We start from the raw sequence: 16,163 nt of genomic DNA, 5'->3' as shown, positions 1-16,163 counted from the left end.
GTGCCCATAGCACACGTCATCAACCTTTTTTGTCTTCATGAGATGCTTGTTTGTATGCACTTGTAAGGCAAACACTACAAGTGAAGCGTATTCAACTCCTCGAGGTAGCTGGATGTGCACATTATGATGCATTCACAAGACTGACTGAAAAAGACTGGTAAGAAGTGACGGAAAGAGACTGGTAAGATAGCGTCACACTATCTTTTCTAGTCTAGAGCAATGATGTGGTTCAGTATGCTCCTCTGAGGCCCAGGTCCAGGGCCGGATTGATAGATTGTAGAGATCCTTGATGCTTAGACCCTGCCAAAATGGCACAGGTTTAGAGGCTTTTGGCAAATCAGTAATCTGAAACCACTCTTTCTGTTGCCCGTTTCATATGTGGGATATGCGGTGCTTGACTGCAATTTATGCGTGCTGGCGCATTTTCTGCAAAGATACATGTATGAGGACATCCTGCCCCAAACTCCCTGTTTCAGGCATTTCTTGAGAGCTGTGTAAAAAAAGCATTGTTGCAGCTTAGCCATGTTTTCTGTAAAAGCTCTGTGGGAGACATTGGCATAAGGATATTACCACTACGGCTTGTTTACATCTACTTTTGGACGCTGTCCTTGGTTGATGCTCTGAGTAATCCGTTGCGTCAAGGTATGTTATGCCCACTATGTTTGTGCATATTCTCACCTAGTGAAGCAGGCATCCCGGTGGCATAGCGGAGTAGGTATTTGTTCCCCACAGTGTCCATCCAAGATGCAGTGTTGAGTTCCACTTCGAAATGGAACGTCTCAGGTTACGACTGTAACCATGGTTCCCTGAGAAGCGGAACGAGACACTGCGATTCTTTGCCATGCCATTGGGTCTGCCTGCACATTTCCTTCAGACAAATAAGTTGATAATGTGTGCTGGCCCTCTTATACTTCCGGGCGCTCCGCTTCTGACAACACAGGCTGTCGCTAGCCAATGAAATTAGAGTGTGTTTACACATGGCGGGTGTTACATTCAAAAGTGGGGGCTGAACATGAATGTGAGCTTGCAGGGGTGAGTTAAAGTGGACTAATGATTGGAAAAGTCTGTTGCATGGATGAAATGGTTGACAATAGGATCTGTGACATACATTTTTAAAATATTTACAATGAATTTTCATTTCATGCTCACCTTAAATGTACTGATAACCATCATAATAATACAGAGTTCATAAATCAGAGTTCATCAGAAGTGGCCTGTCTATAAACATGGCCAATGCTGATGTATAGACGTGCAGGTCATACACACAAAGACAAAACACCATCAGGGTAACACGAATAACACTAAAATAATGCAATAAACATTACCAAAAAACAGGAAATATAACATAAAAGAAGACTTATTCTATTAATAAGTCCGCTTACTTAAACCCCTTAAGTGCATTAATCTGATTTCTGCAACACGCTAACAACCGTCCAAAGATTTCAATTGCTGGCACACCTGTTTGATAACATGCTGTCTCAAAGAAAATATATTGGAAAAATTCAACTCTGTCATGTACTTACATTCCCTGCTAAAAAATAATCACATCATGAAAACAGAGATTTGTGTAGAGCACATCAGTCACTCTTAGATCAGGACTGTGAGTGTGAAACGCTGCAGCTTCAAATAGCAAAAGCTAAGTAGAACAGAAGGAAAACTTGCTTGTGTTAAATAAGATTTTCTCAGGATGTGGGCGAGAGTTAAAATCGAGCTTTGTGTTTAGTGTCAGCTGCAATGATGAAAACAAAAGGTCCTCTAAATCAGTGGGAGCTCCTGTTTTTTTAATGTGAATTAGAAGTAACACTCTCTGAACTCAATCAATAACCACTGAATCAGCCGCAGATATCAGAGAGCACATGCTGGTGTTAGATTATCAGACTAGTACTATGGTGTTAACATGTTGTATGAACTGGAATCAGGGGAGTGCATGGGCCAGTCAGAGACTATATGTAAAGGCCCCGATATACTCACAGTGAAGTTCTTTTTCATTCTTCACTTAGGGGTGGGGGTTACACTTTTCATTCGATTGATTAGAATTAAACGCATGTGAATGTGGGAGACCAGAAACACAAGCTCATGGAAAGACGTTTGGGATTTTGCTGCATTCCAAAGTTCATTTTTGGTGACCTGCAAATTTGTATCACGTGAAGACACATGACTAATAGAAGATCAATATGTCATGGCGTGACCTCTTACCTGAATTACTTTTTTTTTAAATGGGTATAACCTAATTCATAAATCGTAGTGTGCTCTTAAACCTGCTTAAGTACTGCGTGGGGTACCCTAGTTGAACTCACTGGTATAAAACATCAACCAGCTGAGCTTGAATGGTTGAGGTCTAGATTTCATTGTGATCTATCACTAAATACCAGATTTGTCCTACTGAAGGTCACTGAAAGTCCCATTACAGATAAAGAATTAACACTCAAAAGTTGGCTTTCTGTCTCATCTTGACACAACTTCTAAAACAGCATGTATTAATCATTCACGTCCCAGTGCTGTGCTCCCTTTGAAAAGAGACGGACAGGCCTTTTTAGAAAAGGTCAACCTTTCAAATGGCCGACAGGGAACGAGAGAGCGTTAAGAGATCATTAATCACTCTTTGATTGACACAGAAGTCTTTGTATCGTAACTACAGCAATGTAACCATGCTGACTGTTTTTTAATTACACTCATTTACAATGAATTGACCATCTTTGATGATTGTCACAGCTTTTTCAACTTGAAAAGGACAGCACTACCTGAGCCATGCTAAATGAGGTTAACATTTGGCAGTTTTTTTTATTTTTTTTATTTTTTTATTAAAAGCACAATATGTAATTTTTGCCACTAGAGGTTGCTTATTCAAAACAAATGCATAGCTTGAAGACGCCGTGAATGAACGTGGAATCATGCGAGTTGTCGTCTTCACCTCCACTCGGGCAGAAATTATGTTAATTAATAAGCTAATGTATTAAAGTTTCACTGACGTTACAGTGGTATGAAGCAGGACGGGTCGAGAGCCATGGGAGCAGAACGAGGCCGCTAGAGTAAATGCTAATGAAAGACGCCAATGCTAATGAAGAGTTCAGCTGAGCTTTTATTATGCTTTTGATGCAGTCGGCCGCTTATGCTCTTTTCGTTGCATATGGTGAGTAACGCAGCACTGTTTTACATGGTTAAAACAATCATACTAAATATATTTGAGTGTGTTGAAAGTTATGTTATAACGTTACTCTGTGACTTGTTGCACTTTGCAGTATCTAGATCGATATTAGTAAAACTGGAAATTGAGGGTAGCGCGTATAAGACGTCATTGACAGGCGACGCAATAACATGGTCCGTGTCCTGGTTAAAATTGCTGATTTCTCTGGATTTAAATATTGTTGGAAATGTTTGGGATAATGTAAGGACACAAGTCAACAAAATAGCATTGTTCTAGTGGCTTTTGGATATTTTAATCTAAAAATCTTACATATTGTGCTTTTAAGCCTAACTTCTTACAGAAAAAACGTATTTTGTCAAAAGATATTTGCACTTTCTTTTTTGGCATTTTTCTTTTAAGAAATACTTTTATTCAGCAAGGATGCATTTTGATCAAAAGTAAATGTAAATTTATGATGTCATAAAAATTTTCTATTTCAAATACATGCTGTTTTTTTAACTTTCTATTTATCAATGAATCCAGAAAAACATGTATCATTGTTTTCACTAAAATATTAAACCTCATCATAATAAGAAATTATTCTTAAGCACCATATAAGCATAATGTATCAGAGTGATTTTTGAAGGATCATGTGATACAGAAAACAGGAGCAATGGGTGTTAAAAATTCAGCTTTGCCATCAAAGGAATAAATGACATTTTAAAATATATTAAAATAGAAAAGTTATTGAAAATTGTAATAATGTTTCACAATATTAATGTTTTTATTGTATTTTGATTAAATAAATGAAGCCTTGGTGAACACAAGAGACTTTATTTCAAAACAATAAAACAATAAAAAAATATAATATAATATAATATAATAATATTTCTTATATTATAATATTTCTTATATTAATATGAGGGTTAGCATGAACATGTAATACTTTCAAAGGAAGAGAAGTGCGTAAACTACGTGAGGACACCAGGTTTCTGTGACACATTTGGTAATTACAGCGCAGAATCTGAGAGGTTTACAGTGGAGTGGAGCCAAGAGAATAGTCAACGAAACAATGGAACAGCACAAACAAACCTGTTCCTTCAAACAGAGAAGGTAGAGGAGCGAGAGGCAGAGAGAGAGGTAGAAAGATAGAACCCCCATAGGATATGTCTGTGCCAGAGTAAACAAAACACACACGCTGGTCTCCTATCGCTAGAAAACAAATTAAATGGCGGGTAAAGTCTCCCCAGACTGAAAAAGGTGTGTTCCATCTGGCTATGGGAGAAGAACGAAAAAGGCTTTGATTAACATGACATACCCTGACCTAACAGAAAGAACCAGGAAAAGACATTGTGGTAAATACTAATAGGAGAGGTATGTGACCCAGGATATTATAGCATGAATTATTGATTTGATCGGAGGTATGCACCAGCCTCTTACTGCAAGAAAAAAGAAACCCCAAGAGGTGTTTACTGTTGAGATGAACTCGCTTTCTTTGACATCATGGGCACCTGTGTAAGAGCAGAACTAATATGAAGATGTGCACAGCAACTCCATTGGGAAATCATTTTATGGGCTATAGGTCATTTTACACAACCTCAAAATAAAAAATAAAAAACACTCTGTGGGCTGACAGTGGTTCCTCCACTACAACACTTCCACTCTAGAGCAGCTCAAGACAGGACTGGTACTTATAGTCAGCCTCGGAAAAAGGGCAGTGATTGAGCATCAATCATTCTATTCTTTATCATGAAATTGATTTAATAATAGTAGCTCTACTATTAGAAGCTCTTTTGGGCTGTGAGATCACACTTGGTTGCTCCTTTCAAATTGCTTCTAGCCCTTTGACTGGTTTTAATGTCTTAGAATATCTCTCTATAGTATTCACATAATTGAAAGGAGGTGAAATTGAATTATTAAGACCTGTGTTAATAATTACCTTTTAAGAAATTATCTGCATACATTCTGGATCGCTAATGCCGTCTCAGTGGCTTGTTTTGATTAAATTTCATTATAAGAACCTTTTTTTTTTTTTTTTTTTTCACACATATTGTGTGGATTGGATTAACCTGAGATAAGTAATGTTTGAATGGGCATGGTTGGAATTTTTTTAATAACTGTTGTACATTCACCTTACGTTACATAGTGCAAGTGGAATTGTGTATAAAGTACAATGGTCACAGGAAAATATTACTTACCCCATTTATTGGGTAGGTCTTCCAGCTTAGTTCTCCCAGCACAGCAGTAGTGTCCAAGAGAACCACTATAGATAGAGAAAGAGAAAAAAAAGATGACAACTAAGTCAGCTATAAAGTCTCCAAAAGCACAATGAATCAATGGACCAGTTGCATAAACATAGTTGCTAAGTTGTGTCTTAAGAACTAGTCTAAACAACTAGCAATTAGTTAGGGCTAATCGGACTTACTTTTCGGATTCAGATTAGACCAATCTACCTTTTTATGTAACTGACTTAAAAAAGTTATGACCAGTCTTGAAGAAAAAAATCAGATGACTAACTTGTAAAACTAGTCTTAAAAGCAGTTTATGCAACCGGTCACATATCAAAACAATACGGTCGGCCAAATGAAAAACAAGTTTATGTAGAACATTTTATTAAAATATGTATAATATGATTTAGGATTTATTATAGAATAATAATACATGCTAAAGAAATAGTTCACCTAAAATTGAAAAGTAAGTCTGCTAACGATAAACACAAAATGACAAAAATGCACCACAAAATATCATAAAAATGGAACTATAATCAAAAACTTAAGAAGTCAAGCTTATCATAAGATAGCTTTGTGTGAAAAACAGTTCTAAATTTAAAATGAATTAAATATATATATATATATATATATATATATATATATATATATTATTTATTTTATTTTATTTTTTTTTAATGTATATAATTTTGACATTTTCACTTGCTCTCACTGATGCATTCATGAAAATTCATGAGAGAGGTAACATTGTTCTATTTGTGAACAAACTGATCTTTTAAGTAAAGATCTTTTCAATGAATCAATGAAAAAAGCAGTATGAATGATTCGTCACAAAAACCAAGCTATGGCGTATGACTTCAGAAGGCTTGAAATATAGTGCAAAAGTTGTATGTGTAACGGAGGCCAGGTAGTAAGAGATGTGAACAAACCTCACTACCATGGCCTTAAGAGATGCACTAGTGACTGATGCTAAGGTCTTTAGTGTCTGTTAATGCGCCAGCCTCCTGTACTGGAAACGCCAGTTCAAATCCCGCTCAGGGGTGCGTTTCCCAAACAACGATGTAACTCGCTGCAGAACTACCACAGTACGATGCATCATTCAACAAATCAAATAGCTAGTCACGACTGTTTCCCAAAACCTTATTGTCGCAAACCTGTCGTTCAACCACATTAGTGAATGACGTCACGCAGGTTGTAGAGTAATAACTTCTTTAAATGAATGTTTGAAATCGAATTAATGCTAGATTTTTTGCTATAAATTACGGACATGGCATCTGAGGACTAATTCTCATTTTCCTCAGTTATTTTGCTTTATTTCCAGATTGAATCAAATGCTTGTTCTTACGTACTAGAGCACGTACACACATGCGCACTCTTCAAAAACTAAAATATGTAAATGACATTTGTATATATTCGAAATAAAAGATATACATCGTACTTAATGTCAGCTTGCTTATTTTGCTCAAGATAAGGATTTATTAAGTCCACATGTCATAAAAACAAGAAACTGTGCTTATAACCACAGCTTGAGAGCTGTAGTTCCAACCACACAAGTTTGCGATGCAGTTTGCGAATGTTCGTTTGAACTATGGTTTCGGAAAACACCAAATCGTTGAAGAGAAACGCACATACAGCAAACACATTACCAACCAGAAAAAAGCAATTTCTATCATTGAGTGTCGTCACGATCGCACTCCCTTCTTGTGATATAGCCTATACCGGATGATCAGTAGCGGTTCACTAAATAATATTCAATAAATACCTATTTACAATAAGCACTTAACTCAAAAATAACTAATAAATAATAAAATTACTAGAGAACTTGCTGACTAAAATCAGCTTGAAATGCTATCTCTTGAAACAAAGGTGAATCCGTAATCTTTTTATAATTTAAAGATAGGCCTACACTGAGTTATTTCATCAGTCATTCATGAAAGTCTGGTGGTTGAGAGCTTCTGGCAACGTTACTCTGCCAGAAGTCCAGGAGAGAAGACAATTCTAGAGAAAGAGCAAGTAGAGATTCATAAGTGCAGAGGACAAAGTTTGAGCACGCACACTTAAAATCTGATCACTTAAAATAAGATCACTGTATATTTGAAAGTGCGCGTCCAGTTTTGTGTGAGAATGAAATAAATCCACCTGCGAGTGGAGAGATTTGTTACATGGATGCACTCTCGTGTTACAATAATGCGCTATCAACATTTGTCATTAAAATAATAACATAGAAATGGCAAATGAACTATAAAAATGGGAAGAAAGTTGTGTCTGAAAGCTGCAATTGTTTTTTTTTTTATTATTTGAAATGAACGGAGAATATGTCGTATGACTTCTATGATACTTTTATGGTGATTTTCTTTTTGAAGCTTCAGTTTTGTCTCCTTTCACTGTAAATGCATGGACAAAAGTGGCAGTACATTCAAAATACATTCAAAATTTACCCTTTTGATTTTACACAGAAAAAAAATTATAAAAAAATAACAAACAGCTAGAGTATGAAAAGAATTTTCAGCAAAATCAATAAGCAGCTAAAAAATACACCCAATCACAATCAAGTTGTTTATGCCACCTTAATGCAATTGATTAAGATTCAAAGAAATGAGAATTACAAGATTAAAGTGCCAACAATCAGGCAACGAGACTCTTAATGGATCCCCTGAGTTTGACATCATTAACAGAGACAAAAGACACTATGGCAAAAACCACAGCAGAAGAATACACAAATTAAACTATCTACCATCAATCACAAATGAACACACCGCATTTAGCCTGCATGCTAATACAATTTCCTCTTTGAAGTCACATCTACTGCCCCCAGCAGGTGATTCAACTGTTACTCAAAAAAAAAAAAAAAAAGAGTAATTTGCTCACCCACATATGCCAGTTTGATATGATGAATGTGCAATTTCCTTTGTCTTTACAGCAGGACTTAATTACAATGTCTATCAATAAAACTGTGTCATGGGCGTAATATACTTACGACACAAAGTCTGGGTATGTGTCATTCTCTCTTCTACTTAGTCACAATTCCATATTTAAAATTTTAAAAAACAGACTTCAACAGAGAGTATGACTGTTGATTTTGGTCTATGTGCAAGTGATCATTATTCTCACTCAGCACAGCGGTCTTTGTGTAAGACAGCTTCTGAATATGTGTTGTAATACTGAGCTAATAATCTGCTTATCTGTCTATGTGTTGTCAAAGAGTTAACGTAATGATCCTCGATGAGTGCCTGTCTGTAGAGAGCCTGCAGACAGGCTGAGCACTACTGTTCGCCCTGATCAAATTTGCTTGACAATCCCTGATAATTCTGCCTGGAAGTGATGGATCTGTGCTACTAACACACCCAAACAGAAAAATGTGAATTAGAGGGTTAGGCACTTTGGCCACTCGTTCTAAATCGCATTACACCTCTGTCTAGACCCAGTGTCTCTGTCTTGAGTCATATTATCCCTAAATTTCCGCACTTACTTTCTCCTTTACAATGAAGGGAGATTAAACATGTCTGCAAGCATATTGGGACAGAATGATCAATTTGTAATGACTTTATTAAGAGATATTTACCAGATTAGGCCTAAAGCCAGTCTATGATGCACACTGAATTGGTGAAATTCAGTTTTTGAATAGGAATTAAACTAAAAAGACATAATAAAGAGATATTTTTGTCAAGCTTGCATAGACAGCAGTGTATTTTTAGAAATTATAAATGTTTTTGCTAGTTCTTATGTTTTGAAAAAGGACCTAGATCATGTGAGACTCAGATCTATATCTATAGTATGTGCAGTCACCATCATTTACTGTACAGCATATTTCAATCCCTGTCTCATCCCCCTTCACAGGAGCGGTCATATGATCCTGTAGGCAACTGCCATTAACCCACAGGCATATTTAGTACCTGGTATTCCTGTAGCACAACCATCATCAGAGCCTCAATGATGGACATGTTGATTGCTAGTTCAACATAGAAAACCTGAACCTGCTCTTCCCAGATTTGACAGTGATAAAGAGTCTGATTTAGCCTTCCCGAAAATGGCTCTGCATTTGTCTCTTACGGGGACATGTTCATCTCACTGAGCAGTGACTACAAACTAGCTCATTGTACATGCATGAGCCAACTCCACAACAAATACTGAGAGAATTCATTCCAAAAAAAAAAAAAAAAGTTTTTAAATAAATAAATACAGTACAATCATAAATCATGGTCTTAAGATTGTTTGCAGTCTTGTGGTAAGCCACTGCATTATGTGTAGACATGTGCATACAGTATGTGCGAATGAAGAGAACAAAAAGAAAAACTAACATATGTATTTTCCCACATTTTTTGTACAAACATTTACTTTTAAGGTCAAAAGTGAAAGGCTTCAATTGGTGATATGTTGGTATTTTTTAGATTAGTGGTTCTCAACCAGGGGGCCTCTGCAAACTTCCAAAGTGGGCCTTAGGATGACAAAGGAAGTTTTTGATTTTGTAAATTATCATTAATGTATTAAAAAAAAAAACTCTAATCTAAAATAAAGAACATACAGATACTGAAACTTGCGCTTAAACAAGTAAATAAACTTTTTTTTTTTTTTTAACGTTTATTTTTCTGACCCCATTGGCAGATTTTCTTCTCTGACAAAAACACTGACTAAGATTTTTTTTTTTATTATTATTTTTTAATTAAAGTAACCATGAAACCAGATTTGAAAATTCTTTTTTTTTTTCTTTTTTTTTATGGAATGTTGCAGTATTTATTGTAATCGATCCTTCTAACCTTTCAATCAGTCAATTAGTCAAAAGAACTTCCCGTCTCTCTTGTATAACCTTCTCTGATGAAATGTTCGCTGGCGTTTGTTACGTTCTAGTTCTGTTTTGGTCTGTTTTGTTTTCATTTTTATTCTTTGCAATGTTCCGGTTTGCATGAGTTCTGTTTTCTAATTAGTTTCCATAGTCAATGATTATATTATGCACCTGCTCTTAGTTTTGTTAATCAAGCTGTGTATATTTAATCCCTTAGCTTCCTCTGTTCATAGTTTAGTCTCGTTTATGTTGCTGTGGTGTTCTACGAGTCCTATTCCTGTATTCACCAGCGTGTTCCCAAGTAAAGACTTTCCTGTGTCGTGTGATCATTACAGCTACACGGCATTACAGAAGACTGAACCCTAGAAAGTAGGGCTGGGGGATACAGCTAAAAAAATTATCACGATATAATGTTTCATATTGATCGGTATCGATAATTATTGTAAAAAATTTAGTAGAAAAAAATGTTTGAATTTAAACAATGCATTTTTACTTAAGGCAAACAACAAATAATTTTTAAAACAAAGCAAAATAAAATGTAAACAAATATTTCTTATATTTTATATGAAGATTAAATAAATAAGTGTTAAAGAAACTTAGAGCTGCACAATTCTGGATAAATTGAGAAACTTTTTTGTTTGTTTCCAACCAAGATCACAATTCTGAATGACAACTAAAAGAGATAACATGTAATTTAGAGGTTCTGACAAAATATTAAGTGCTGCAGTCTATTTTAAAATTTTAAATATATTTGAATTAAAAAAAAAAAAAAAAAAAAATCTTCAATGACACGCTCATAAATACTCTCGTTTCATTACTGGATGAATCAGTGTATTTGAAAGAACCTGTTAAATGAAGATTCAACGTCAAATACATTTACAAATACAACAGTCACTTATCGCCACCTGGTGGTGAACCAATGTAATCGATAAATGCGTAATTTTCAGCGCATTCAAGTTTCTTTCAAAAGCTGATTTGCTCTATTTTGATTGATAACATAGACATTATTGTTTTATCTGAACTATAAACTTTTATCTCAGTACTTCTGTGATAACCTGAATATTTGTAGCACAGAAATAAAGATACTGTGTGACTGAAAACACTGTTTGTGCAGCTGTTAATACCGACATAACTGCTCTCTCAAGACGAACTTTGAAGTAGATCAACTGTAAGACGTAAGGAAACCATGAAACTGCCACAATGACGAGCTGACATGTCCTTTTTTATTCACAATCTCCACGTCGCCGGTAGGTACAGCATTCATTTTCATGTGTTTGTGTTCTGATCTCACGTGCCGATTGCGCACCTGAACTCCACAGCAACTTGTTGGCGTGTCACTCATAGCGCGTCTGTGAGAGTTGTTCATGCAACCGAACTTCATGTCTGTTTATATTTTAACGCATTTAAGTGAAACTATATCGAGAGTTATATCGAACATTTTTCTATCGTTATCGATTAAGATGTACCGTCGATAAATATCGATACCATTTTATCGCCCAGGTCTACTAGAAAGGATTTAAAATATGGACTTACCTGCCATCCACTTGCTCTGCTTTTTCTATCTAAACAGCCTTAACGAGCAGTCTAATGGTGCGTTCACACCAGACGCGAATGAAGCGTTAAGCGCGAGTGATTTACATGTTAAGTCAATGCAAAGACGCGAATAGACATCCTGCGACGCGATTCGAATGAGGCGGCGCGAATAGAGCGTTTCGGGCGTTTGACGCGCGTAACGTGTGATTCGCGCGAATCGCGCGAGTTGAAAAATCTGAACTTTGGCGAAAATTCGTGCCGCGTTAACCAATCAGGAGCTTGCTCTAGTAGTGATGACGTAGCGTGAGGAGGCAGAAATCCGAAAAAACATGGAGGACAAAATCATCCTCGCTGTATGATACATCTTTGTACTTTTTTAGAAACAGGAATAAAAAGGATTTTGCTTGGAATAAAGTGAGTGAGGAGGTCGGACAATCTGGTAAGTTGTAAAAAACGCTCTGTACTCAATTTGAGCTATATATACACATATTGAGACTACAAGCTAGCTAAAGCCGGCAAATTGAGCTTATTCGCCGTATTTTACAACTACTTTCCCGCTGACGAGTTGATGTGTTTATTCAGAGGAAGTGTGCAGAAACGAGATGAGCCGCCTGGCAGAAGCCCCTCTCATGACGCGAATTTGCGTCTGTTGTGAAGTGAATTTCACACGCAAATGAAGAGAGTAATCTCAAAATGTTCAAGCGTCCAACTACGGGTGAATAGCGCGATTTATTCGCGCAAGTCGCGTCTGGTGTGAACGCCCCATAAGGTATGCCTGCTTGTGGAAGGTCCTCTAGTTAGTTTTGCAGAGTACATGGAGTGAGTGCTGGTGCAGTGCGAGTCACAGTTCACCATATGCCCCGCTGAGGAGGACATCACCAGTCCCACTCTAGACCCTCCTCGAAGCAAGTGCCAGAACCAAAGCCTGAGCCAAACTTCGCCCTGGAGCCTAAGGGCCAACACTGAGGTGCATGACCAGGTGCATGAACCGGCAACAACGTCCTGTGAAAAGGGCCCTTTAGTGGAGTACGAGGGCATGGAATGGAGCCCTGTCCATACTCCTGCCGCAGAGAATGAGCTGTGCAAGGCCTCAATGAAATGGTTCGAGGAAGAGGTTATTCCCTCTAAGTCTCCCGTCACCGTTGGTCCCGCCCAGCTCCAAGTCACCTGCATCTCTGGTGGACCCACCCAGTCATTTCCTCAGCTCCGCCAATGCTGGTTCCCTTCAATTCCTCGGCTCCTCTCCTGTTTGCTCCACTCTGCTCTGTGAATCCGCCTTGTGTCTTCTGGTCTCCAGCTGCGCCTTGGCATGTGAATCCCGACTCCGCCTCTAGTCGCCGAGCTTGTCACTCCACCTAGGCCCGTCGACCAGTCGGCTCCACCTCGTACCTCCACCCCTTCGGCTTCGTCGTACTCCACCTTCCCTCTGGCTCTACCTTGGTCCTTGGTCCCATTGGCTCCTCTTCGGTCCTGCAGCACCCTGGCTCCACATCAGCCTCTCATCACCACTGCTCCACCTTGACCTCTAGGACCTCCGGTGTCGCTCCGTCTCTGTGTCTCCTTGGCTCTGCCTGCGTCGCCACCTCCATCAGCTCTGTCTCAGTGTTTCGTCTCCATGGTTCTGCCAGCCAAGTCTCCACCATGGCTTCTCCTTCCCCTGACCTCACCTTTGGCCTCCGTCCTGACTGTGTTCTGGGTCCCCACCTGGCTCCACCTGCTTTTGTCTGCTTTCTGGCTCCTCCCACCATAATCGCCATTCTGGTTTCTCCTGCCATCATCTACTCCTATGTCCTGTCCTTTGCCAGCCCACTCATCATCCTCCAAAGCCCCCTTCCTCCCTCCTCAGTTTGACTTGTTACGGCACAAGGACGTGCCTGCCGGGAGGGGGGAGTTCCTGTTATGTTCTAGTTCTGTTTTGGTTTCATTTTTATTCTTTGCCATGTTCCGATTTGCCCGAGTTCTCTTTGATAGTTAGTTTCCATGTTCATTGATTATATTACGCACCTGTTCTTAGTTCTGTTAGTCAATCTGTGTGTATTTAATCCCTTTCAAGTTTCCAAGTAAAGACTTTGTTATTGATTTTTCTGCATCATACGATCATTACAACCACACAAGGTTACAGAGTGAGGGTGGGACAAAATGTCACTCACATGAGATCACAGCAATAGCACAGCACAATGATCCAACGGTCCAATCTATATACCTATTACCTATTTCTATTCCTATGTAATTACTATTTCAACTTAAAAACTTAAGTTCAGTTGCTCCCTTAAATTTTTAAATCAAATTGGTTAAAGCCATTTCCACTTAAATTTTACTAAAATTAAGTAAACAATTGAGTTGAATATCGTATAACTTATAAAAAAAACATTGAATTTTACTTAAATTATTTTGATGAGTTAATGTAAAAAAACAAAACAAAAACAAAACAAAAAAAACAACAACAAAAAACAATGTTGTTGTGACTTACTGATCTTTTTTTTTTTTTTTACAGTGTTCCCAATGGACAAAATGAAGCCCAACATTTTTCTTGTTTGAGAAGCGGTTTCACTCAGATATACGCCACAAATGGGAAGAAAAGACTTTCACAACTTCCGTTTCATGCCAACTTTGTTTCAGTGAATTGTGATTAATTAATGTGTTGTATATACACTCCCAGTTTCAGCTGAATTCAATTACAGTAGAAATACCAGAAATATACATATTGTAGGTGGGCCTTTAAATATTGATGGTGGGGGGCTGAGTCAAAATGGTTGAGAACCACTGGTTCTTGATGTAACAAATTTTTGCTCTCATATCCAAAACTATGTGGTATTTATAGTGAATTTCATAATGAAGTCATTTGACAATGAAATGAGGGGGAGAAACGTTCATTGAAAACTGTACAACAACTTGAAATTGCCATAAGACAGTATGGCAAATTCAAATTACCAGCCATTAGAAGTAGATAGTAAGACTGGCAAGGGTAATGCTGCAAATGGCAAGGCGCTTTCCAGATGGGGCAATTATTGATGGTCTTATTAGAAAAAGCAGAGCGGGTTGTCTTGCTGCAGCTGAATCTTTATAACTAGTGTTGACAAGATCCGCAAGCTTCATTTCAAACCAAATCAACTGCTGAATGTTTGTTGTCTCTCTCCCTCCGCCTCAGCATGGAGAGTGAGACATCAACAGAGACACATCAGAAGTGGCAGCTAGCGCCTATGTCTGTCTGTAAAAATCTAGAGTCCCTAAAGTAGGCCACATGGAAAGGAGGAAAGGATAAAAAAAGAAAAGAAAAGGCAGATAGAGAAAAACCTTGAGTATCTAGGCTGCTAGTTTAGATGTTTCTTTGATGTGTCATATCAGAAGATCTGGATCTTGGTGTTTTTAAGCTCTATGAGATGATGAATGGATCCTAGTAGAACATCCCATTAAGTGACACATTTAAATGTAAAAAATCTAAACCCATTCAGTGTGAATTCAGTTTTACGATATGCAAAGATTTCTTCTAATCTACAGTAATTACAGTGAAGTACGTAGATCTTCAGGATAATCAAACAAAGGCACCAAAGACATGTAAGGTTTATTGTTGAATTATATTCAACAATGGAAAGGGATGATATTTGCAAATGATCAAATGTACCAAACACTGATGTAAAGAAAAGTATTGTGTGTATATATATATATATATATATATATATATATATATATATATATATATATATATATATATATATATCTCAAGCAACATCAAACATAGAGTCTGTAATGTTAGCTGAAATGTCATTCCTGAGTCTCAGCTGGATGGCTTTCATGTTGATAGAGACAATGGCGTACTTTACCTACTGTGGCACTGATGAGAAAAGCATTCTGGGATATGAATAGATTCGGATGCTTGTCTATTTCTGCTTTTGGTAGCAATGATGTAGTATTGATTGGTCATCGATCTTCAGTCAAGGAGGAATAAATCCAGATAGCATGGTGTAGCTACTGCCATTTGTCCTTAAATAATCATGGCCATGCAGACTGATTCAGGCTATAAATCAAATCAGTTTCATATCCAGTATTGGCCAATACTGACAGGGTTACTAGAAACTAAAACTTTTTAAATTACAAATAAAACAACTGCTTGCTATTTAAATGTATTTTAAAATGTAATTTATTCCTGTGACGGCAAAGCTGAATTTTCAGCAGTCATTTCTCCAGTCTTCAGTGTTATATGATCCTTCATAAATCATTCTAATATGCTGATTTGGTGCTCAAGAAACATTTATTCTTCTCAGTATTTGTGCTGCTTTTTTTTTTTTTTTTTTTCAGGAGACTTTGATGAATAGGAAGTTCCTCTAAATACATAGGGTTAAGTGCTTTACCCAAAGTCACAATGGTGATAGTGGATGTCAGTTTTCCAGATGTAATTCTCCAGTTCATGAGTCAATCCTATTTAGTACTCATTACTTGAAATTTTTGTGTTATGACATTAAAGGGGAACTATTATGCAAAACTCACTTTTATATTGTTT

At 37.4% G+C, this 16,163-nt stretch overlaps 1 protein-coding gene across 2 annotated transcripts in view; it reads right to left on the bottom strand.

Annotated features, from left to right (window-relative positions):
- The window catches only part of epha6 (eph receptor A6), a 140,646-nt gene that overhangs the window by 112,766 nt on the left and 11,717 nt on the right, over positions 1 to 16,163 (bottom strand). For both annotated transcript variants that reach the window (XM_051901662.1, XM_051901669.1), the window contains exon 2: positions 5,323 to 5,387. In XM_051901662.1, the coding sequence (XP_051757622.1) occupies positions 5,323 to 5,387 (65 nt within the window). The remainder of the gene's footprint in view (positions 1 to 5,322; positions 5,388 to 16,163) is intronic.

Source organism: Ctenopharyngodon idella, chromosome 1 (assembly GCF_019924925.1).
Source record: "Ctenopharyngodon idella isolate HZGC_01 chromosome 1, HZGC01, whole genome shotgun sequence".
Taxonomy (NCBI): domain Eukaryota; kingdom Metazoa; phylum Chordata; class Actinopteri; order Cypriniformes; family Xenocyprididae; genus Ctenopharyngodon; species Ctenopharyngodon idella.
This window is presented reverse-complemented; position numbering and strand designations above follow the sequence as displayed.